We start from the raw sequence: 22774 nt of genomic DNA on the forward strand, positions 1-22774 counted from the left end.
AATCCTATCCTTTGGTCTGTGTGGAGTTTGCACGTTCTCCCTGTGACCGCCCGGGTTTCCTGCAGGTTTCCTCCCACATCCCGAAGAAGTGCTGGCTTGTAGGTTAACTAGCTTCTCTGCACGTTGCCCAGAATGCGGAGATTGTGGATGAGAAAGTGGGAGAACATTGAACTCAGTGTGAATCCATGGGTGGCCTGGGCTCTGTGGGCCGAAGGGCCTGTTTCCACGCTGCATCTCTAAAACTAAAACGAGATCACTTCAAGACATTAAAAAAAAACCCCAACAACAATCAAACTCAATGTCAGACTCACCGTTGTAATAGTCCAGCCAGCTTGAAGGAAAGAGACTTTTAAGAGAATTCTCTCCCTGGTTTTTCCAAGGAATTGGTGAGAGACATTCAGAACTTCCACTTGATTGCACGACAAGTTCGAGCCAAAGCAACCTCTCACTTCACTTTCCTTCTGTAGTCCTCCATTGTTTAAGTCTCTTAAAAAAATTCCTTATTCGATTGTTATCTGAACAAAGCCACATATATTCAAGTTATTTACAGGGCTATTTTTGGGGAAAATATATGTTGCTTCCAGATTCTGCTTGGGGTTCAGGATGTGGAGGTAAAAATGTTTTTTGGGGGAGGGGGGTGGGGGGGGGGGAGAGAGTGGGTGCAGCAGTAACTGGGGTCTCCCTTGAATACTGAATGAGGTAGATAGTGTTGAGTTCTGGCTGGGAGCATCACACCAGCCCACCACACCGACCCCATCCCCACCACTGTTTCTCAGACCGAGCTCTCGTCGAGCTTGTCCACCAACTGGGCGTGTTTCCTTTTCTCCAGCATCTTGCTCAGTTCCTCGGTGAAGGAGTGGTAGTGGGACGAGATGGTCTCCACGTCCCCGGCCTGCCTCAGCAGCACGTAGCTGTTGCCGTTCATCTTGCGTAGGACGTGAGGCAGGCCGGCCAGGCCGTTGGGGGTGGCGCCGGCAGTGGCGGGGTCGGGAGCCAGCGGGAGGGGCGGCGGTGGTGGGGGAGGAGGGGGGAGCAGGTCCACCATGGCGGATGTTGACGACAGGTGGTTCCCCACGGCCGCCCCTTCCCCGGGGATTATCTTCAGGAACCGCTCTCCGGAGTAGCGTCCCGCCTCTTCCTCCTCACCCTTGCCCGCGGCCAAACCAGCGACGTTCTGCAGCTCCATACCCGAGGCGGCTGTAAGGTGTATTCTGCTCTTACCCCGCCTGGCTGATGAACAGCAGAGGTAGATGCACAGAACGGACAGCACCACGGTAGCGACGCCCAGCGCAGCGATGAGGAACAGGTAGATGATCTCCCGGATGGTGGACATCAAACGTAGGCCCACACGGACATCGTAGGAAGCCACTGGGTAGACCAGGCCGTTCTCCCGGGCATGGCAGTGGTATCTACCGGCATCACCGGCCTGTACCTGTCTCACCACCAGCAATTTGCCGTCTAGCTGGTACCGTGGCTCGCTGCCGCCGGGGAGATCTTTCCCGCCAAATGTCCACAGCACCGCGGCCGTGTTGGAACTCAGCGGGCACGACAAGAAGAGGTCGACATCCTTCGGGACTGTTTTGATCAGAACTGTGGTTGGGGGGGGGGGGGGGAAGAGAAAACGGGACACCGTTAATGAGCTACGGGGTCACGGCAGTTTGCGGACAAGTGGAGGAACATTTTGGTAAGGGAGGCAGGAAGGAACTGCAGATGCTGGTTTACACAAAACTTAGACACAAAATGATGGAGTAACTCAGCGGGACAGGCAGCATCTCTGGAGAGAAGGAATAGGTGACGTTTCAGGTCGAGGCCCTTCTTCAGACTGATGTGAGGGGAGTGGGCGGTACAGAGATAAAATAAAGAGTCAGGCAGCATCTCTGGTGAAAAGCAATAGGTGACGTTGAGGGCTAAGACCCTTCTTCAACCTGAGGAAGGGACCATTCTGAAGAAGTGTCACGTATCCGAAATGTCTAGAGATGCTGCCTGACCTGCTGAGTTACTCCAGCAATTTGCATCTATCTTTGGTATTTAAACCAGCATCTGCAGTTCATTTTTATTACACAAGAACATAGACATCGGAGCAGAATTAGGCGACTGGGCCTTCGGGAGCAGGGAGAAGGAGTAATGACCAGGATGGGACAAGTCTTATGTTGGCTGTTTTCCGAAGGCGTGTGAAGTGTAGATGGAGTCTGTGGTGGGAAGTCTGGTCTGAGTGACATCTGGGCTACATCCACTACTTTCTGCAATTTCTTGCAGTCTTAGGCAGAGCAGTTCCCAAACCAAATGGATGAATCAACAGGTGGACTGTGTCAAGGGGAAGCGAGGCACAAACCTGAGAGTTTAGTTTAGTTTAGTTTATTGTCCCGTGTGGGACAGGGGGCATGTTTCCACGCTGTATCTCTAAGGTGTAAAGTAATTCTGGAATTTCCAGAGAATTGTGTTGGCATGAGACTTGGGAAGGAACAGGTTAAATAAAACATTACCACAATGATGTGCTTAAATCAACCCTCACCCTTTAATTCCAAGAACAATCAAGTTCCTTAGCTGACTGCCAACTCACCCTCGAGCTTGTTCCTCAGGCTATTATTGTGGTTTAATTTTAACATGTTCGCCATTACGTAACTAACCATCTGATGTAATTGCTATTTCCGACTTCCCGCTGCAGTGATTTCCCCGTGCCTGATTGAGTGATCGGATTCTCCCAGTGAGGAATGGCGTGCTTGGCAAAGTAGGTTGGGAAATCTTGGGACGAGACTTCGCTCCTTGCTTGGGATACCACTGCCGGCATGACATAAGCCATCCACTATGGTGCTGCCCTTGTGTGTGAGGTCGGCAGCATAATCAAGGACCGGCACTCCTTCTCCTCCCCTCTCCCATCCATCAGGCAAGAAGTGTGAAAACTCACACCTCCACATTCAGGGACAGTTTCCTTCCAACTTAGAAACATAGAAAATAGGTGCAGGAGGAGGGCATTCGGCCCTTCTAGCCACACCGCCATTCATTGTGATCATGGCTGATCGTCCCCTTCTTTAGCAGGCAACTGAACCATCCTACCAACTACTAGAGAGCAGTCCTGAGCTACCATCTACCTCATTGGAGACCCTCGGACTATCTTTAATTAGACTTTACTGAACTTTATCTTGCACTAAACATTATTCCCTTTATCCTGTATCTGTACACTGTGGACGGCATTGATTGTAATAATGTATAGTCTTTCCGCTGTGACTGGTTAGCATGCAACCAAAACCAAAAAGATTTAATCAGAATCTGAGGGGTAACTTTTTCATAAAAGGGTGGTGGGTGTATGGAATGAGCTGCCGGAGGAGGTGGTTCAAGCAGGGACTATCACAACGTTTAAGAAGCATTTAGACAGGTACATGGATAGGATAGGATTATAGTGATAAGGGCTAAATGCAGGCAGGTGGGACGAGTGTAAGCGGGACATGTTGGTCAGTGTGGGCATGTTGGGCGAAGGGTCTGTTTCCACGCTGTAAGGCTCTCTATGACTATGAGTTCCCACGTACCACAGGCTGCTACAATCAACAGAGAGGATTATAAGCACATACGTGAAAGCAAACAGCTACATACCATATGCCTTGCTCTTCAAACACCCTTTGTTCCCGTTCACAATGTCTTGAATCAACCCCGTTCTGTAACAGAGAAAACAAATTTGAAACAGAAGTGCAAGGGACTGGAAGTCCATAGACAGCAGAAAAGGCTGGGGGAGAATTTGTGGCGCAGCAGTGGAGTTACTGCCTCACGGCGCCAGAGGCCCAGGTTCGATCCTGACTACGGGTGCTGCCTGTACGGAGTTTGAACGTTCTCTCTATGACCGTGTGGGGTTTCTGAGGGTGTTTAGTTTAGATTAGTGATACAGCGCGGAAACAGGCCCTTTGGCCCACAGGGTCCGCACCAACCAGCAATCCCCGCACACTAGCACTATCCCACACACACACTATAATTTATACCAAGCCAATTAACCTACAAACCGGTACGTCTTTGGAGTGGGAGGAAATCGAAGATCTCGGAGAAAACCCACGCAGGTCACAGGCTGAACGTACAAACTCCATACTGACAACATCCGTAGTCGGGATCAAACCCGGGTCTCTGGTGCTGTAAGGCGTGTAAGGGTGCTCTGGTTTCTTCCCACGCTCCAAGAACATGCAGATTTGTAGGCTAATTGGCAGACAGCACCCATGGTGGAGGCAGGTGCGATAGTAGCATTTAAGAGACTTTTGAATAGTCATGTGGAGAATGGAGGGATATGGATTCAGATAAGAGTTGGTCTTGGCATCATGTTCGGCACAGACACTGCGGGCTGAAAGGCCTATTCCTGTGCTGTGTTGATCTATGACAAACTGTAGCTTTCAGCGACCTGTTTATTTATTTTGCTTCTTCTCTTCCTGGAACAGGTCAAAGAGGGGAACCACCATAGCTGCTAAATAAACACAAAGGTTTACCAAACTATTTTGTGGGCAACAGGAATGTTCTACAAATCTATTAATTCACTGTATTTCGGGCTGTGGTCAGTCCGTTTGTGTATATATATATTTTTTTTTTTTTAAACACGCACAGCATCAATTAAGTGGGTGTTGTGGAGAGTCAAGTCAAGTCACGGCAACAAGGCACGTGAAACTCAGCTTAGAATGACCTTGGATTCGGTTAGGAGTTCAGAGTGAAGGAGTGTCATCTGTGGCAGAGGGAAAGGAAGCCAAGAATTGGGCAAAGATGGAGACAAACAGCAGCAGGAAGCACGTCAGCATAACCGGGGGTGTTCATTGAAATTGGAGGATTCAATGTTCATACCATTGGGTTGTAAGCTAACCAAGTGGGATATGTGGAGGAGGAACTGCAGATGCTAGTTTATACCAGTTTATACCTAGCTTATACCGAAGATAGACACAAAGTGCTGGAGTGACTCGGCGGGTCAGGCAGCATCTCTGGGGGAAAATGAGGGTCTGAAGAAGGGACCCCGACTCAAAACATCACCCATTCCTTTCTCCAGAGATGCTGCCTAACCCGCTGAGTTACCCCAGCATTTTGTGTCTATCTTGGCGATATGAGACACTGTTCCTCCAGTGTGCGTGTGGCTGATTGATGGCATGTATTGGTGCGGCCAGCAGCTAGGCTGCCCCACAAGAAAATCTTGCAAAACAACTTCTCCTTGCACTCCTGCTTGTAAATACAGCAGGGTTTTGTAAATACACTGGGGCCTGATTGCTGAGTGCTGCTGTAATACAGGATGGACCTGTTTATTAATATTTTACACCTGTTTCTGTCGGTGTCAAATTGTACAGACGGGAGAGGTGAAAATGTTATTCTGCGTGCTACGCCAGCTATTATTTTCACCCAATAAAATAATCGTGATGTGAAACTGGGGTTTATGCACAGGTCACGTTGAGGAGAAGGAAGGATGTAAGGACCGGCCAAGCCTATCAAACCTGGAAGCAAGTTGGGGAGAAGGGGCTGTTTCCACGCGGTGACTCGATGTCACGTGAGGCGGTGGCTATACCTGTCCTTCTGCAGCTGAACCTCCTGGCAACTCTCTCCGTCCCAACCGCAGTAAGGGTCTCGACCCATAATACAATCCAGACAGCTGCGGTATTTGTGGCAGCTGGACACGGCCACCTGAATCACCCCGCTCTGTGCCCCCACGATCAGCGTCCTCTGTGACTAAATTAGGAAAACACCCCAATGTTAGACCAACGTTTCACGCAGAGCCAACTCTGACCCCGAGGCTGTGCCCGCTGGACCTCTCCACATCCACTCTATCCAGCTCTTTCAATATTGGGTTAGAGACCTGTTGTTACCGAGTTCCACCAAGATTCACTCCACTCTTCACCCTCCCAAGATTGACTGTATAGTTGAAACATGCAGTTTAGTTTAGTTTAGAGATACAATGCGGAAACAGGCCCTTTGGCCCAACAAGGCCGCGCCAACCCGTGATCCCCGCACACTAACACTATCCAACACACACAAAGAACAATTTATAATTTTACCAGGCCAATTAACCTACTATCCAGTACATCTTTGGAGTGTGGGAGAAAACCAGAGAACCTGGAGAAAACCCACACGGTCACAGGGACAACATACAGACTCCGTACAGACAGCACTGATTAGCGAAAGTCCTGGATAGAGTGGACGTGGAGAGGATGGTTCCACAAGTGGCAGAGTCTAGGACCCAGAGGCCATAACCTCAGAATAAAAAGACATACATTTAGAAAGGAGACAAGGAGGAATTTCTTAAGTCAGAGGGTGGTAGAAGGTACAGGAGCCTGAAGACTGCAACAACCAGGTTCAGGAATAGTTACTTCCCCTCAGCCATCAGGCTATTAAACCTGGCTCGGACAAAACTCTGATTATTACCAACCACTTTCTGTTATTTGCACTATCAGTTTATTTATTCATGTGTGTATATATTTATATCTTGGTATGTGGACACATTTATCTGTTTTGTAGTAAATGCCTACTATTTTCTGTGTGCTTAAGCAAAGCAAGAATTTCATTGTCCTATACAGGGACACATGACAATAAACTCACTTGAACTTGAACTTGAACTATGCAATTCATTGTCACAGACGACTGTAGAGGCCAAGTCATTAGGTATTTTTAAGGCAGAGATTGATAGATTCTTAATTAGTGTGAGTGTCAGGGGTTATAGGGAGAAGGCAGGAGAATGGCGTTGAGAGGGAAAGATAGATCAGCCATGATTGAATGGCGGAGTAGACTTGATAGGCCGAATGGCCTAATTCTGCTCCTTCAACGTGAACATTTGAACATCTGTAGTCAGGATCGAACCCGGGACTCTGGAGCTGCAAGTCTGCAACTCTACCGCTGCGCCACCATGCCGCCGCAGTTCTGCCCAGGTATCCACTCGCAGTTTGGCACGGCTAATATGCTGTGGCCATACCTGGTCGCCGACTAACACCAGACTCTCCACAGGCTGCGGCTCCTTGTAGACCTGCATCTCCTCGATGGCGTACGACCTGGCCCCAACATGCACGACTTTATGGATCCAACCGTCAGCTTTAAAACAAGAGGCATCAGTCGCGTTAAGAGACAATTCCGTTCCAATGAAGTAACACCCTTGGAACAAATACACAACAGAGCAGTCATATCAGCAAACTGATCAACGCACACTGATCCTGAATAACACAACACAACCAACGATCACCCTGTACACTAGCACCAATTTGCAGAAGCCAATTAACCTACAAACCTGCACGTCTTGGGAATGTGGGAGGAAACCCATGCGGTCACAGGGAGAACGAATAGACTCCACACAGTCAGCACCTGTAGTCAGGTTTGGACCCATTATATTTTTTAAAGACTCGCTTTGTGTGTTCCATTTCTGTCTGATTTCCATTTTAACGTCTTGAAGAGTATCTGTGTTGAACCAAGAGACCTAGCAGGAGCCCATCTTTCACGGAGTGTTTGCACGGCAGCTTACTTTTATTATTGTGCTCTTACTTTTATTATTGAAAATAATGTAAGGGCGGCACAGTGGCGCAGCGGTGCAAACTCCACACAGACAGCACCCATAGTCAGGATCGAACCCGGGTCTCTGGCGCTGTAAGTCAGCAACTCCACTGCTGCCGCCCCATGTATACCTCTGACTTATGACATTATGAACTACGGGTCGTGGCTCCTGTCACAACACCCACCTGTTCCGATGAACATCACGCGGTATTGTTTATCGTCCAGTGCCGTGACTGTGTCCACCACCATCTTGGTGTAGCTGACGAGCTTCTTGGTAACGAGCGGCCGGCCGCCCACGGGTCTGACCTCTTCGTCCATCAGCGTGCGCTTCTTCACAAATTCCAGCACGTCGTCCGGCAGATCGCGGGACGTCTTGACGCCCGCTTTCTTGAACGCATCTGTGATGCACTGCCACACACACACACACACACAGCAGGAGAAAACAAGTCAGAGTCTGTCCACCACTGTCTCTCTCTCTCGCTCTCCCTCCCTCCCTGGATGTTGGTTCTTTAGACTTTACTTTAAAGATACAGCGTGGAAACAGGCACTTCGGCCCACCGAGTCAGAGCCAACCAGCGATCCCCGCACACTAGCACAATCCTACACACACTAGGGACAATTTACAAATTTACCAAAGCCGATTTACCTACAAACCTGTATGTCTTGCGATCACCCTTTCAAACTAGTTCTACCTTATCCCACTTTCTCATCCACTGACCAGACATGAGGTGCAACTTTCCAGAGGCCAATTAACCTACAAACGCACACGTCTTTGGAGTGTGGGAGGAAACCGGAGCACCCAGAGAAAACTAATGTGGTCACAGGGAGAACGTGCAAGCTCCATACAGACAGCATAGTCAGGATCAAACCTGGGTCTCAGGGCGCTGTAAAGCAGCAAATCTGCCGCTGTGCCAATGTGCCGCCCCTCACGAGGAACGATACGCAAAGCCTACATTTATGAAGGGAAGACACAAAGTGCTGGAGTAAGTCAGCATGTCAGGCAGCATCCCTGGAGAACATGGATAGATGACGCTTCAGGTCAGGACCCTTCTTCAGACTGATTGCAGAGGGGCCGGGGACCGGAGCACCCAGAGAAAACCCACGCGGTCACAGGGAGAACATGCAAACTCTGTACATCCTCACCCGAGATCAGGATCAAACTCGGTTCTCTGGCACTGTAAGGCAGCAACTCAACCAGCTGTGCCACTATGCCACTCATCTACTGAGGTTTATTATTATCATGTGTGTCGAGGTACAGTGAAAAGCTTTTTGTTGCGTGCTATCCAGTCAACGAAAAGTCTATACATGATTACAATCAAGCCGTCCACGGAGTACAGATAAAGGTACGCTCATCTCCCTGCTACCTTCAGGTAGAAGGTACAGGAGCCTGAAGACTGTAACGACCAGGTTCAGGAATAGCTACTTCCCCACAGCCATCAGGCTATTAAACTTGGCTCGGACAAAACCCTGAACATTAATAGCCCATTATCTGTTATTTGCACTTTATCTGTCTATTTATTCATGTGTGTATATATTTATATAATGGTATATGGACACACTGGTCTGTTCTGTAGTCATGCCTACTATGTTCTGTTGTGCTGAAGCAAAGCAAGAATTTCATTGTCCTATCAGGGACACATGACAATAAACTCTCTTGAATCTTGAATCTCTTGAAAGGGAACAACATTTTGTGTAAAATATAGTCTGATAAAGTCCGATTAAAAATAGTTCAAAGGTCTCCAATGAGGTAGATGGAAGGTCAGGACCACTCTCTAGCTGATGAGAGGATGGTTCAAACTGCAGGGGAAAGTACAGGTACAATGAACAGTTTTTGTTTGTGTGCTGTCCGATCAAATCAGATAATACCAAACATGAGCCTTACGCAAGTACAACAAGTAGGACGGAAAGGTGGCATCCAGAGTGGATACCAGGATACCAGAGTGGATACCAGGATACCAGAGTGGATACCAGGATACCATTGTAGGGAACGGTCCCAGAGATACATTCCAATGCCCGCAATGAGTTAGGCTGCAGAATCGGGAATGTGGCCTAACTTGGGGTCAAGGTTGCAGGTTTGGGAGGAGCTGGTGGAAAAGACCAGGCAAGTCCTGGCAGCGCATTGAATGGTGGTGCTGGCTCGAAGGGCCGAATGGCCCACTCCTGCACCTAGTGTCTATTATGTCGATGGTACCGCCTGGGCTCAGGGACAAAACATAATCACGTTTACCTATTGGAGGGTCTTACCGATCCTGGGCGTGGCGTTGGAACAGCACCGGTGTACCTTGCCCACCAGCGGGCAGACTCCTGGACTTCTTTGTACGGCCCTTCAAACGCCTTTCGGATGTCCGCGATGGTGTACTGGCAGACGGCGGAGATTTGTACGTTTTGCCTTTGTTATTGAGAAGAATCAGTCAAGCATTAGATAGGGCATACACAAAATGCAGCAGCATCTCTGGAGAGAAGGAGTGGGTGACACTTCGGGTTGAGTCTCTTGAGAGGGCAGGTAGTCAGAATCTTTTTAAACCGGATGGGAAATGTCAAAGACTAGAGGGCAGAGCTTTAAAGTGGGGGAGGACAAAGTTTAAAGGAGATGTGTTTTACAGTGGACACCGCTGGCAGTGGTTCATGGTGGAGGTAGATTCGACAGTGGTGCTTAAGAGGCTTTAACATGCCAAACATGATGCCAAGACCATCTCATATCTACCTGCACATAATCCATATCCTTTCATTCCCAGCACACCATGTGCCTGCCCAATTTTAAGTGCCACTAACATATCCGCTTCAACCTCCACCCCCGGCAGCGCCATCCAGGCACTCACCACCCTCTGTGTAATAAAACGTGCCCCTAATTTCCCCTTTAAACTTTCCCACTCTCAACTGTGCCCTCTAGTATTTGATTTTTCCACCTTGAGAAAAATATTCTGACTGTCAGAGTAGAATATGCAGAACTATATGCCTCTTACATACCTCTTATAATTTTATATACATCTATCAGGTCTCCCCGCGACCTCCGGCGTTCCGGAGAAAACAATCCAAGTCTGTCCCACCTCTCCCTGTTATCTAATACCACCTAATCCAGGCATCAATCTGTTCCTCTGAGCCCTTTACCAAAGCTTCCCACAGCCTTCCTGTAATGGGGGTGACCAGAACTGCACGTAACACTCCAAGTGCCGCATGATAAAGTCCTATAAAGGTGGGGGCCATCATGGCCAGCTGTTCTCTCGAAGATGATGTCCCGTTGAAATGTGATGTATCACACGAGGTCGACTGGTCTTGGAATACTTTGCCCTGACGTTACTTCATTCTAGATTATTCCACTGGACACAGGTGCAGTTCTGTCTGCAGTCAATGGGTGGTCATGCGGACGTGAGCGTGTGGAAGAACTCTGATCCAGGAGAGCCGTAGAGAGTGGGGACGGACACCTCAGAGTGATCACGCAGATGTGAATCGCTGACCCTTTTCCACTGTTGGATCAGTCACGCCAATCTTCTTGCGAATGAAACATAAACCAAAGGAATAGTTAGATCTCAAGCCGGGTGTTGAGCAGCCAGGTTGTTGTCCCTGCGTCAATGTCTGCCAGGCCCTGAGCTCCATTTGGTGGGTGGTAGAGCGGGCACCCAGAGATGACATGGTTGGCTGTCTGTTGTTCTGCTCCGCATTCACAGGCTGGGCTCTGGCGGAGCCCCCATCTCCACATGCTGGCATTGAAACCCTCAACTCCAGTACTAAGTCTGTTGAGCTTCACCCATGCTCCTCTGGGGAGGTCAGACCCTGGACAGCTTTTATCCGATGTGATAGATGTTATTAAAATGTCGGTCAGCAGCGTGAGGATGACGGACCTTCTGGTAAGAATAGTCTTTGATACGGCTCACAGCTCTTTGGAAGTGACACCCTCTCACCAACCAAATATCAGACCCCAGGGCTAACTACCGACCCAATATATTATCCTCAAGATATCTGGGCTGGTTTGGTTTCGTTTAGGGATACAGCTTAGGAATAGGCCCTTCGGCCCACCGAGTCTGCGCCGACCATCGATCAACCCTTCACACTGGTTCTATGTTATCCCACTTTCTCATGCACTCCATACACACGCTAGGGGCAATTAACCTCTAAACCCATACGTCTTTGGGATGTGGGAGAAAACTGGAACACCCAGGGATATATGGGCCAAACCCATACGGTCACAGGGAGAACGTGCAAACTCCACACACAGACAGCACCTGAGGTCAGGATCGAACCCGTGCCTCTGGCGCTGCGGGGCAGTGGGTCTACCAGCTGCGCCACTGTGTCGCAGTGACGGTGTGAGGAAGGGGACGAGGTGTTTGTCTTCATCAGTAAAGACATTGAGTATAGTACTAGATCATCAGAGACTCGGGTTCCAACCTGTTCTCAGGTGCTGTCTGTGTGGAGTTTGCACTTTCTCCTTATAACTGCATGGTTTTCCTCCGGGTGCTCAGGTTTCCTCCCACATCCAAAGACATGCGGGCTCGTAGGTTAGTTGGCCTCTGTAAATTGCCCCAAGTGCTTAGGGAGTGGATGGGAAAGTGGGATAACATAGAACTATTGTGAATGGGTGATCGATGGTCGGCATGGACTCGGGTGGGTCGAAGGACTTATTTTCATGTTGTAAATCTCCAACCTAAAACTAAACTAAACTAATATCCAAAAATCTATCAACTCCCTAACTATTCCCAGGCTGCGAACGGCACTGCATAAGTGCAATTGCAAGATTTCTTTCCCTTGAATAAATCAAGCAGGATGTTCGACTAGACGTTAGACTTTAGAGATACAGTGTGGAAACAGGCCATTCAGCCCACCAAGCCCTCGCCAACCAGTGATCACCCTGTATACTTGCACTATCCAATACACTAGGGACAATTTACAAATTTACTGAAGCCAAGTATGTACACACCTGTACGTCTTTGGAGTGTGTGAAGAAACGGGAGCACCCGGAGAAAACCCACACGGTCACAGGGTACAATGTCCGTACAGACAGCACCCGTAGTCAGGAACGAACCAGCACCTCTAGTGCTCTACCGCTGCACCGGGTTCGGAAGGACACTATATATAAATGCAAGTCTCTCTTATACGATAACTGATCACATTTACACCCCCCCCCCCCCCCCCCCCCCCCCCAACAGCATTTTAAGATGAGGGGGAAAACATAGGAACCCAATGGGCAACTTTTTACTCAAAGGGTGGTGGGTGTATGGAATAAGGTGCCTGAGGAGGTAGTTGAGGCAGGTACTATTGCAACGTTTTAAGAAACGTTTAGACAGGTACATGGATAGGACAGGTTTAGAGATATATGGGCCAAATGCAAGCAGGTGGGATTAATGTAGATGGGAACTGTTGGGTCGGTGTGGGCAAATTGGGCCGAAGTGCCTGTGGCCACACTTTGATTGTATGACTCGATTTTGCTCTAATTATCATCTAAGTGCACACGTGCTCGCAATGCTCTGTCCTTTGGATAGAATCATGCGTAACTGAATGCTTTTAGTTCACATTAAGTTTAGCCGCAGCAATTCATCCATCAACATAATCTTGCTCCCTCTGGTTAGAATGCAGACAGAAAGCATAATGAAGGTATGATTATTCACTGGATTCCCGTGAGTTCTCTGCAATGAGCAGTCAATAATTGGGCCTTTCCATTGATTAGACTTGCTGCTCAACAAACAAACTGGGAGCAAGCCACAGAGAGTTACAGAGAGTCACACAGCACGGAAACAGGCCCTTCGACCCAACTCGTCCATGCCGGCCAAGATGCCCCATCCAAGCCAGTCCTATTTGCTCGCATGTGGCCCATAACCGTGTCCATCTACCTTGCCAAATGTCTTTTAAATGTCATTATAGTATCTGCCTCATCTACCTCCTCTGCCACCTGTTCCATAGACCCACTACCCTCTGAGTAAAAATGTTGCCTCTCGGGCTCCTATTAATCTTCACCCTCTCAACTTAAACCTGTGTCGGCTGGGCTTGTTTCCCCCACCCTATGTAAAAGACTGTGCATTCACTCTATCTATTTCCCTCATGATTTTAACACACCTCCATAAGATCACCCCTCAGCCTCCTGCACTCCAACGTAACAAAGTCCTAGCCTGCGCAACTTCTCCCTAGAGGTCAGGCTTTGAGTCCTGGCAAGATCTTCTCTGCACCTTTTCCATCTGAAAGGTTCCTTGAGCATGTCCACAAGTTATTAATATCTTGACTGATCTGCTTGTTACTTCAACACTACATTCTCAACTGCTCACAGCAACCTCTCACACCCTTGCTCACGAATTGACTTTAATTTAGACTTTAAAACAGGCCCTTCGAGCCCACGCCAACTAGTGATCACCCTGTATACTAGCATTATCCTACACACTAGGGACAATTTACAATTTTACCCAAGCCAATTAATCTACAAACCTGCACATCTTTGGAACATGGGAGAAAATCGGAGGACCCGAAAAAAACCCATATGCGGTTACAGGGAGAACGTACAAACTCTGTGGAGACAGCACCCATAGTCAGGAATGAATCCGGGTCTCTGGCACTGTAAGGCAGTTCCATACCACTGTGCCACAGTGCCGCCCTGATCTTATCTGTATACCTCCGCACAAGAAAATAATTCGATATCACCGTCCACCCTCTCTTTGAGGTAGAGAATTCCAAGGTTTCTCTGAGAGAAATAAACATTTGCTTTGTCTCTTCACCTCACTTGATGCAAGATAGGAGCAGGCCCTTCAGCCCACAACGTTCGTGCTGAACATTTAAGGTGAGGGGGGAAAGATTTCAAAGGAAGCTGAGGGGTAACATTTTTACACAAAGGGTGGTTGGTATATGGAACGAGCTGCCAGAGGTAGTTGATAAATGTTTAAAAAGCATTTGAACAGGTACATGGATAGGACAGGTTTAGAGGTATATGGGCCAAACACTGGCTGATGGAACTGGTGTAGATGGGGCATGTTGGTCGGAGAGGGCAAGTTGGGCCGCAGGGCCTGTTTCCACGCTGTATGAATCTATGATTCTATGACCATGATGCCAAGTTCAACTAATCTTCACTGCCTGCATGTGATCCACATGCCTCCATTCCTTGATATCTATGTACCTCTCGAAAAGTCTCTTAAACACCCCTATCATATCTGCCTCCACCACCCTGGCAGCATGTTCCAGGCACACACCACTCTGTAAAGCAAAACTTGCCCAGCACATCTCCTTTAAACTTTTCCCCATCTCACCTTAAAGTTATGCCCTTAAAGTCTGACATTTCCACCCTGGTAGAAAAATAGGTTATGTCTGTCTACCCTGTCTACCCCTGATGTGTCTCCTCTTAGTTATAGAGCCATACAGTGTGGAAACAGGCCCTTCAGCCCAACATACCCATGCCACCCAAAGTGCCCCATCTACACTAGTCCCACCAGCCTGAGCTTGGTCCATATCCCCCTAAACCTAAATTTAAACCGTTCTTGCTTTTCCATGTACCTATCCAAATGTCTCAAACATTATGATAGTACCAGACTCAACTAGGTGGAGGAGGCATGGTGGTGCCTTACAGCGCCAGAGACCTGGGTTCCATCATGACCATGGGTGCTGTCTGTACGGAGTTTGTACATTCTCCCCATGACCGCGTGGGTTTTCTCCAGGATCTCCCGTTTCCTCCCACATTCCAAAGACGTACAGGTTTGTAGGTTAATTGTAAATAGTCCCTATTGTGTGTAGGATAGTGTTAGTGTGCGGGGATCGCTGGTCAGTGCGGACTCGGTGGGCCGAAGGGCCTGTTTCTGTGCTGTATCTCTAAACTAAACTAAACTACCTCCTCCTCTTAAATTTAAACCGTTCTTGCTTTTCCCACAAAAGAAAATACCCTTTCCAAACCCACCCTCTTCAGGAACTTTGGACCCGGGTTTAACTCATAGTTAGTGCTGGTTAAACATGTTACACTGCAAGCCTTTTCTGGTCAATTATTGTATGAAATAGATGGAATGACAACTATCAAATGTTATGGAAATGGCAGTGTGTGGGAGGGAGGAGATAGATTTGCGTTTGTTTTCCCCCCTTTCATGTCACAACTGGGAACATGAGCATTTAGATGACCCTCATAAACCTCAAGGTGGGTGGATATAAGTAACTGCAGGTGTTGGTTTACAAAAAAAAGTCACAAAGTGCTGGAGTAAATCAGCAGGCCAGGCAGCATCTCCAGAGAACATGGAATGGTAAAGTTTCAGGTTGTGATTGTCCTCCGTAGGATATGAAGTGGCTCCTTCCGCAGTCTGGTGTTGGGCACATGGATAACATGGCCTGCTCATATATGGGGCCAATTTCAGAGGGAGTCTCAATGCCTTGGATATTATCCTGGGAGATCAGCCTGGGAGTTTCCAGACATCAGCAGGGATGTTGACTCTTCCTCGAGCCTTGTTGTGGTCCAGCGCTTGGGTGGTCATTTCAACTCTTGCCAGGGCTTAGGTTCAATGGTTTACTAGTGTTTTTATTTGGCAAAGTGCCAACACAGCAAAATCCCTTATCTTACAAACAGTGCAGTAGAATATTGCTGTATCCTCAATTGGCAAGTCTACAGATATGGTCTACTGAACCTGCATGCAAGAGGCTCCATGTTTTGGCGTCGTTTCCAAAGTCCGTGCTCTAGTTCATAAGAGCGGTGCCTGTTCCAAGTAAATCCCAGGCTGTTGCTGACCTCCAGCCATCTCCTTCCTTGGACACCGCGTCCTTCTCCTTGCCCGTCCACCCTTGTTCCCCGGGGATGCCTCCCGCAGCCGACCTTGCTCGAGGGTATGGTAGCCAGACCCCAGTTCCCTCTTCTCTCCTACCGACCTCGCTCCTCACTCATCATGGCCCTCATCGGCTCCCTCCTCCCGGTCTCTGGGTAGCCCCAAGCTTGTGGTAGGCACTGTGCTAAGACCACATACATCAACAACATTTGGTGGAGGCAATCGCTGAGCCATTCCTTCCAGTATAGACTGCCTCTCTTGTCTTCATTGAGATCTCCTCCACTCTAGGCTCTTGAATCCTCGGGTGTGTGGTCTGTAGATGACTTTGACACAGTTGAAGAACCGCTGCATGTCATGAATATCACTGAGGTAGACACAAAATGCTGGAGTAACTCAGCGGGACACAGGCAGCATCTCTGGAGAGAAGGAATGGGTGATGTTTCGGGTCGAGACCCTTCTTCAGACTGATCAGTAGCCGAACATGATACCAAGTTAAACTAATCACCTTTCCCTGTATGTGATCCATATATTTCCATTCCCTGCATATCCATATCTAAAAAGTTTTCTTCCACCTGGAGTATCAATATAAAAACCAAAAACACCACAAATAATATCTCATCACATGAAGCTATACTGAAATTTCCCTAAACTGTGCAAGGGAGACGTGGCCATCTTTGCTGCCAATGAAGATATAAATCAAGACCTACTTGTGAATGCAGCAAAGGAAATCAAACAGTTGAAAGCAGCATCAAACATTTGCCTCCAACTCTTTATCAGGAGAGGAGTAGAGTACAGGAGCAAAGAGGTCCTTCTGCAGACAGTTGTACAGGGCTCTGGTGAGACCACGAGTGGAGTATTGTGTGCAGTTTTGGTCTCCTAATTTGAGGAAGGACATTCTTGCTATTAAGGAAGCGCAGCGTAGGTTAATTCCCGGGATGGCAGGACTGACATATGATGAAACAATGGAGCAACTGGCTTGTATTCACTGGAATTTAGAAGGATGAGAGGATATCTTATTGAAACATGTAAAATTATTAAGGGATTGGACACGCTAGATGCAGGAAACATTGGTTCCGATGTTGGGGGAGTCCAGAACCAAGGGCCACAGTTTAAGAATAAGCGGTAGGCCATTTAGAACTGAGATGAGGAAAAACCTTTTCACAGAGAGTTGTGAATTTGTGGAATTCTCTGCCTCAGAACACTGAATGCATTCAAAAGACAGTTACATAGAGCTCTTAGGGCTAGTGGAATCAAGGGATATGGGGAGAAGACAGGAACGGGGTACTGATTGTGGATGATCAGCCATGATCACATTGAATTGCGGTGCAGGCTCGAAGGGCCGAATGGCCTTCTCCTGCACCTATTGTCTATGTATCTATGCAGGACACTTAGCACCTCATCCAGCCCCACCACGCATCCAGCAATCACCCTGTACACTGGCACTACCCTTCGTACTTGGGACAATTTAACATTTTACAGAAGCCAATTAACCTACAAACCTGTACACCTTTAGGAGTGTGGGAGGAAACCGGAGCACCCGGGGAAATCCCACGCGGTCACGGGGAGAACGCACAAACTCTGTACAGACAGCACCTGTAGTCAGAATTGAACCCGGGTCTCTGGCGCTGTGAGTCAGCAACTCTACCGCTGCGCCACAGCGCCATTCTTACATCGTTTACGATAATGGAAGTAGGAGGACACCTTTTGTACTTACCACTGCGATCCAAACACTCCGTAAATGATGGTGTTCTGCCAGGTCTTTTGGTTAAACACAAAGATACTCTTCAGGATGTTGAAATGGAAGTCATACTCTGGGATGGAGCACACAATGCGGGTCTTTAGAAAAGATGTCCACCTCTTCTGTAGCGTTCTCGATCCGCCCTCGTCATTCTGCGGCACAAAGATATCAAATATTGAGAATAAATCTGCACGCACTTAGTGTTGTTAGCTACAGTCACAGACAAGTAACCATTAACCTTGCCTGCCTTCCAGCTTGCCACATAGGTAGCACCGTGGCACAGAGGTATAGTTGCTGTCTTACAGCGCCAGAGATCTTGGTTCGATCCTGACTACGGGTGCTGGCTGTACAGGGTATGTACGTTCCTCCTGTGATCACGTGGGTTTCCGCCCACATGCTAAAGATTATAGGTTCATTGTCTTCTGTAAAGAGTTTAGGCTAGAACTAGCGTATGGATGATCGCTGGTTGGCATGGACTCGGTGGGACCAAGGGCCTGTTTCCGCGCTTTAACTGAACTAAAGAACAAAAGATGCTAGAGTGACTCAGTGGGTCGGGCAGCATCTCTGGAGGACACGAAGAGGTGACGTTTTGGGTCAGGACCCTTCTTCAGACTAATAGTCTTGGGGGGGAGAAAGCTGGAAAAGAGGTAGGAGCAGGACAAAGCCTGGCAAGTGATGGGTGGACAGACACAAAAAGCTGGAGTAACTCAGCGGGACAGACAGCATCTCTGGAGAGAAGGAATGGGTGACATTTTGGGCCGAGACCCTTCTTCCAGCTCGACCCGAACCGTCACCCATTCCTTCTCTCCAGAGATGCTGGCTGTCCCGCTGAGTTACTCCAGCTTTTTGTGTCTGTCCTCAGTTTAAAGCAGCATCTGCAGTTTCTCCCTACACAAGTGATGGGTGGATTTGGGTGAGGCGGGTTTGATTGGAAAATGGGTGGACCAAGGCTAGATATGTAGAAACAAAGAGCTGCAGATGTTATTTAATACAAAGTGCTGGAGTCACTTAGCAGGTCAGGCAGCATCCTGTGATAACATGGATCTGGGTCAAGACCCTTCTTCAGACTAGAGGTGAAAGGCGAGAGATGAAAAGGAGACAAAAGGGTAACAGAAGGGAACAAAAAGGAGACAGAATGTGTCAGATCAGGAGAGTGAAAGAGGAAATGAAATGTAAAGCTGGAGGGAGGGATATAGGTGGAAGGGGACAAGGAAAGGGAAGGGGTGCAGGATAGTGGGAGAAATGGGTGCACAATAGGATAGGAGTGAATCCACAGGAAAGGGAGGAAGGAGAAAAAAATGATGGGCGGTTCTTACCGAAAATTAAAGAATTAATTATTCATTCATTGCGTTGTTTGCTGTCTTTAAGGTTAGGGGGGGGGGGGGGGGAGAATTAATAAGAAGCTGACAGGCAACTAGTTTACACAACGGGTGGTAGGTATATGGAACGAGCTGCCGGAGGAGGTAGTTGAGTCAGGTACTATCACAATGTTGAAGAAATATTTAGACAGGTTCATGGATAGAACAGGTTTAGAGGAATATGGGCCAGGCGCAGGCAGGTGGGACTAGTGTAGACGGGGCATGTTGGTGGGTGTGGGCAAGTTGGGCTGAAGAGCCTGTTTCCACACTGTATGACTCCATGCTTCACCCCTGTTATGAATACTTGGTGACTTGAAATCAAACTAATATTTTCATTTATTAAGTTAAAAAAAATCAAGAATGTAAAAGATCAGGTGTGGCACCAGAACAATGGGGCCTTTTGTTTAGACTCGTCGTTTTGAAATCAAGAACCAGAGAACATTGATTTAAGGTGAGGGGGGGAAAGAATTTAATAGTAACCTGAGGGGTAACTTTTTCACACAAAGGGTGGTGGGTGTATGGAACGAGCTGATGGAGGAGGTACTTAAGCCAGGTACTATTGCAATATTTATGTTTAGACAGGTACATGGATAGGACAGGTTTGGAGGGCTATGGGCCAAATGCAGGCAGGTGGGACTAGTGTGGAAGGGACATGTTGGTCGGCGTGGGCAAGATGGACCGAAGAGCCTGTTTCCACAGTGTGTAACTTTATAACTCTACCCCTTTGCTGTGAATTCTTGGTGACTTGAAATCAAATGAGTAGCTTCATCTATTAAGTTAAAAAAAATCAAGAACGTAAAAGATCAGGCGTGGCACTACGACAATGGGGCATTTGTTTAGACTGGTCATTTTGAGAAATCTGAGAAGCACAAATATTTAACGCAGTCTGCAGTTGATTCTGATGTGTTACAAGTAGCATTGTTTAGAGATATGACGTGGAAACGGGCCCATCCGCCTACCGAGTCCGCACCAACCATCGACCACCGTACACAGACACTATCCCAACACTAGGGACAATTTACCATTTTTACCAAAGCCAATTAACCCACAACCTGCACATATTTGGAGTGTGGGTGAAAACCAGAGCACCCGGGGAAAATCAAGGTGACAGGGAGAACATACAACCCCCGTACAGACAGTACAGACAGCACCGCAGACAGGATCGAAGCCGTGTCTCTGGCGCTGTAAGGCAGCAACTCTACCGCTGCTCCACCGTGCCACTTTGTTTGCGATGTGTCCAAAAACGCACAGGTTTATAGGTTAATTGGCTTTGGAAAAATTGTCCCTAATGTTGTAGAATAGTGTTAGTGTGCGGGGATTGCTGGTCGGCACGGACTCATTGGGCCGAAGGGCCAGTTTCCGTGCTGTATCTCTGAATTAAACTAAACTAAACTAAACCTGCAAACTACACACAGGCAGCACCCGTGGTCAGGATCGAACCTGTGTCCCTGGCGCCGTGAGGCAGCAGCTCTATCAGTTGCGCCACTGTGCCACCTTGCTAGTGATAAGAAATATATGAATATTTGTTTTAATTCAGGATGGCTTACCTCTTGGAAGGGACCTTGGGCATGGGCAGTTCATGGAGCACCTGCTCTTATTGCCCTTGTGAGAGATCATGGGTTTAGGTGGAAGTGTCCACAATATGTTAGATGGGTCTCTGGAGGTTTGGACTATCGATCCAGAGACTTGAATTGAAATTGCAACACACATGCTGAGGAATGTTAATGCAAGTAATAAAATTGAAAGGTTATAGCGGCCGTAAACTTGGTCATTGCTAAATCAGGGTTACAAATACGTCACACTGACTTGGTGGCTGACATTCAAATGCACTCCAGAATGATCTAGCATGCTTCACAACTCACGGTGACACAGCTGGTAGAGCTGCTGACCGTGTGGAGTTTACACGTTCTCCCTGTGACCACGCGGGTTCCCTGCAGGTGCTTCACGTTCCTCCCACCTCCCAAAGATGTGCGGGATTGTACGTTAATTTTCCCTCTGTAAGTGGCCCCTAGTGCGTAAGGAGCGGATGAGATAGCGGGACTGCATAGAACTGTGGGGCCAGCATGGCAGCGCAGGGATAGAGTTGCTTCCTCACAGCGCCAGAGACCCGGGTTCGATCCTGACTACGGGTGCTGTCTGTACGGAGTTCGCACGTTCTCCCTGTGACCGCATGTTTTTTCTCCAGGTGCTCCGGTTTCCTCCCACACTCCAAAGACGTACAGGTTTGTAGTAAAAATTGTACCTACCGTGTGTAAGATAGTGTTAGTGTACGGGGTGATCGCGTTGGCAAGGACTCAGTGGGCCAAAGCGCCCCTTTCCACACTGTATCTCTATAGTAAAGTCTAAAACTAGTGAGTTTTGTAGACCCCCACCAGGAAGATCTCAAGGCCCTCCATTTCTTCCTCCAACAGAGTTCCAATCATTTTCCTTCTACTAACACTCTCCTCCACCTGGCAGAACCTGCCCTCACTCTTCCCCTTTGACTCCTCGCACTTAAAAACATCTGAAGAAAGGGCCCGACCCAAAATGTCATCTATCCATGTTCTCCGGGGATGCAGCCTGACTCAGTGTTTTACTCCAGCACTGTGTGTCGGTTTGTGCATGAGAGGTATATAAAATCATGAGAGGAATAGATCGGGTAGATGCACAGAGTCTCTTGCCCAGGGCAGGGAAATCGAGGACCAGAGGACATAGGTTTAAGGTGAAGGGGAAAATATTTAACAGGAACCTGAGGGGTAACTTTCTCGTACAAAGGATGCTGGGTGCATGTCAGAGGAGGTAGTTGAGGTGGTGACTATTGCAACGTTTAAGAAACAATTAGACAGGGACATGGATAGGACAAGTTTGAAGGGATATCGGCCAAGTGCAGGCAGGTGGGACTAGTCTTCTTGCGTATGGTATTCACAGCCTAAAGTTGTTGGTCAACTTGTTCTATTTGATCTATTTGTTTGTGCACGTCGGGTTTGATTGAATTAGTCGAAATAGGGTGGACCACGTGAATGTTGCAATCTCCCACCTCGGTGGGACTAGTGTAGATGGGATTTGTTGGTTAGTGTGGGCAAGTTGGGACGAAGGGCATGTTTCCACACTGTATGACTATGACTCTAATCAGCATCAGTAGCTCCTTGTTTCTGCATGCACATGATTGCTGGCACCGACATGATAATTGCTTCAAGCAGGCTAGATTCCTTGCCATAATGATGCTCAGTAATCAACACCAACACTTTTCCCATGCCAGCATTGTTACTGGAGCTCACTCATTGCCCACACAAGACATTAATCCAAATTAAAATCCATCTGCTGCTTCTTTGATGAACAGTTAAAATTATCCAAAATCCCTTTTTAATTATAAAAGCTCCTCTCGAGGTTGGCAGGCAAGAATCGGTGGGTGTCGGCTGTGATTCCTGGGATGACGGGACTGACATATGATGAAGGAATGGATCGACTGGGCTTATATTCACTGGAATTTGGAAGGATGAGAGGATATCTTA

At 48.0% G+C, this 22774-nt stretch overlaps 1 protein-coding gene across 3 annotated transcripts in view; it reads right to left on the reverse strand.

Annotated features, from left to right (window-relative positions):
* Nucleotides 1-561: 561 nt before the first annotated feature.
* The window catches only part of sema4g (semaphorin 4G), a 90508-nt gene continuing 68295 nt past the window's right edge, over nucleotides 562-22774 (reverse strand). For all 3 annotated transcript variants that reach the window (XM_033034029.1, XM_033034026.1, XM_033034027.1), the window contains exons 9-15: nucleotides 17902-18077; nucleotides 9724-9868; nucleotides 7665-7887; nucleotides 6911-7026; nucleotides 5513-5673; nucleotides 3589-3650; nucleotides 562-1590 (exon numbers count right to left, since the gene is read on the reverse strand). In XM_033034029.1, the coding sequence (XP_032889920.1) occupies nucleotides 773-1590; nucleotides 3589-3650; nucleotides 5513-5673; nucleotides 6911-7026; nucleotides 7665-7887; nucleotides 9724-9868; nucleotides 17902-18077 (1701 nt within the window). In that variant the 3' untranslated portion in view covers nucleotides 562-772. The remainder of the gene's footprint in view (nucleotides 1591-3588; nucleotides 3651-5512; nucleotides 5674-6910; nucleotides 7027-7664; nucleotides 7888-9723; nucleotides 9869-17901; nucleotides 18078-22774) is intronic.

The sequence above is a fragment of the Amblyraja radiata genome, chromosome 15 (genome assembly GCF_010909765.2).
Source record: "Amblyraja radiata isolate CabotCenter1 chromosome 15, sAmbRad1.1.pri, whole genome shotgun sequence".
Classification (NCBI taxonomy): Eukaryota; Metazoa; Chordata; class Chondrichthyes; order Rajiformes; family Rajidae; genus Amblyraja; species Amblyraja radiata.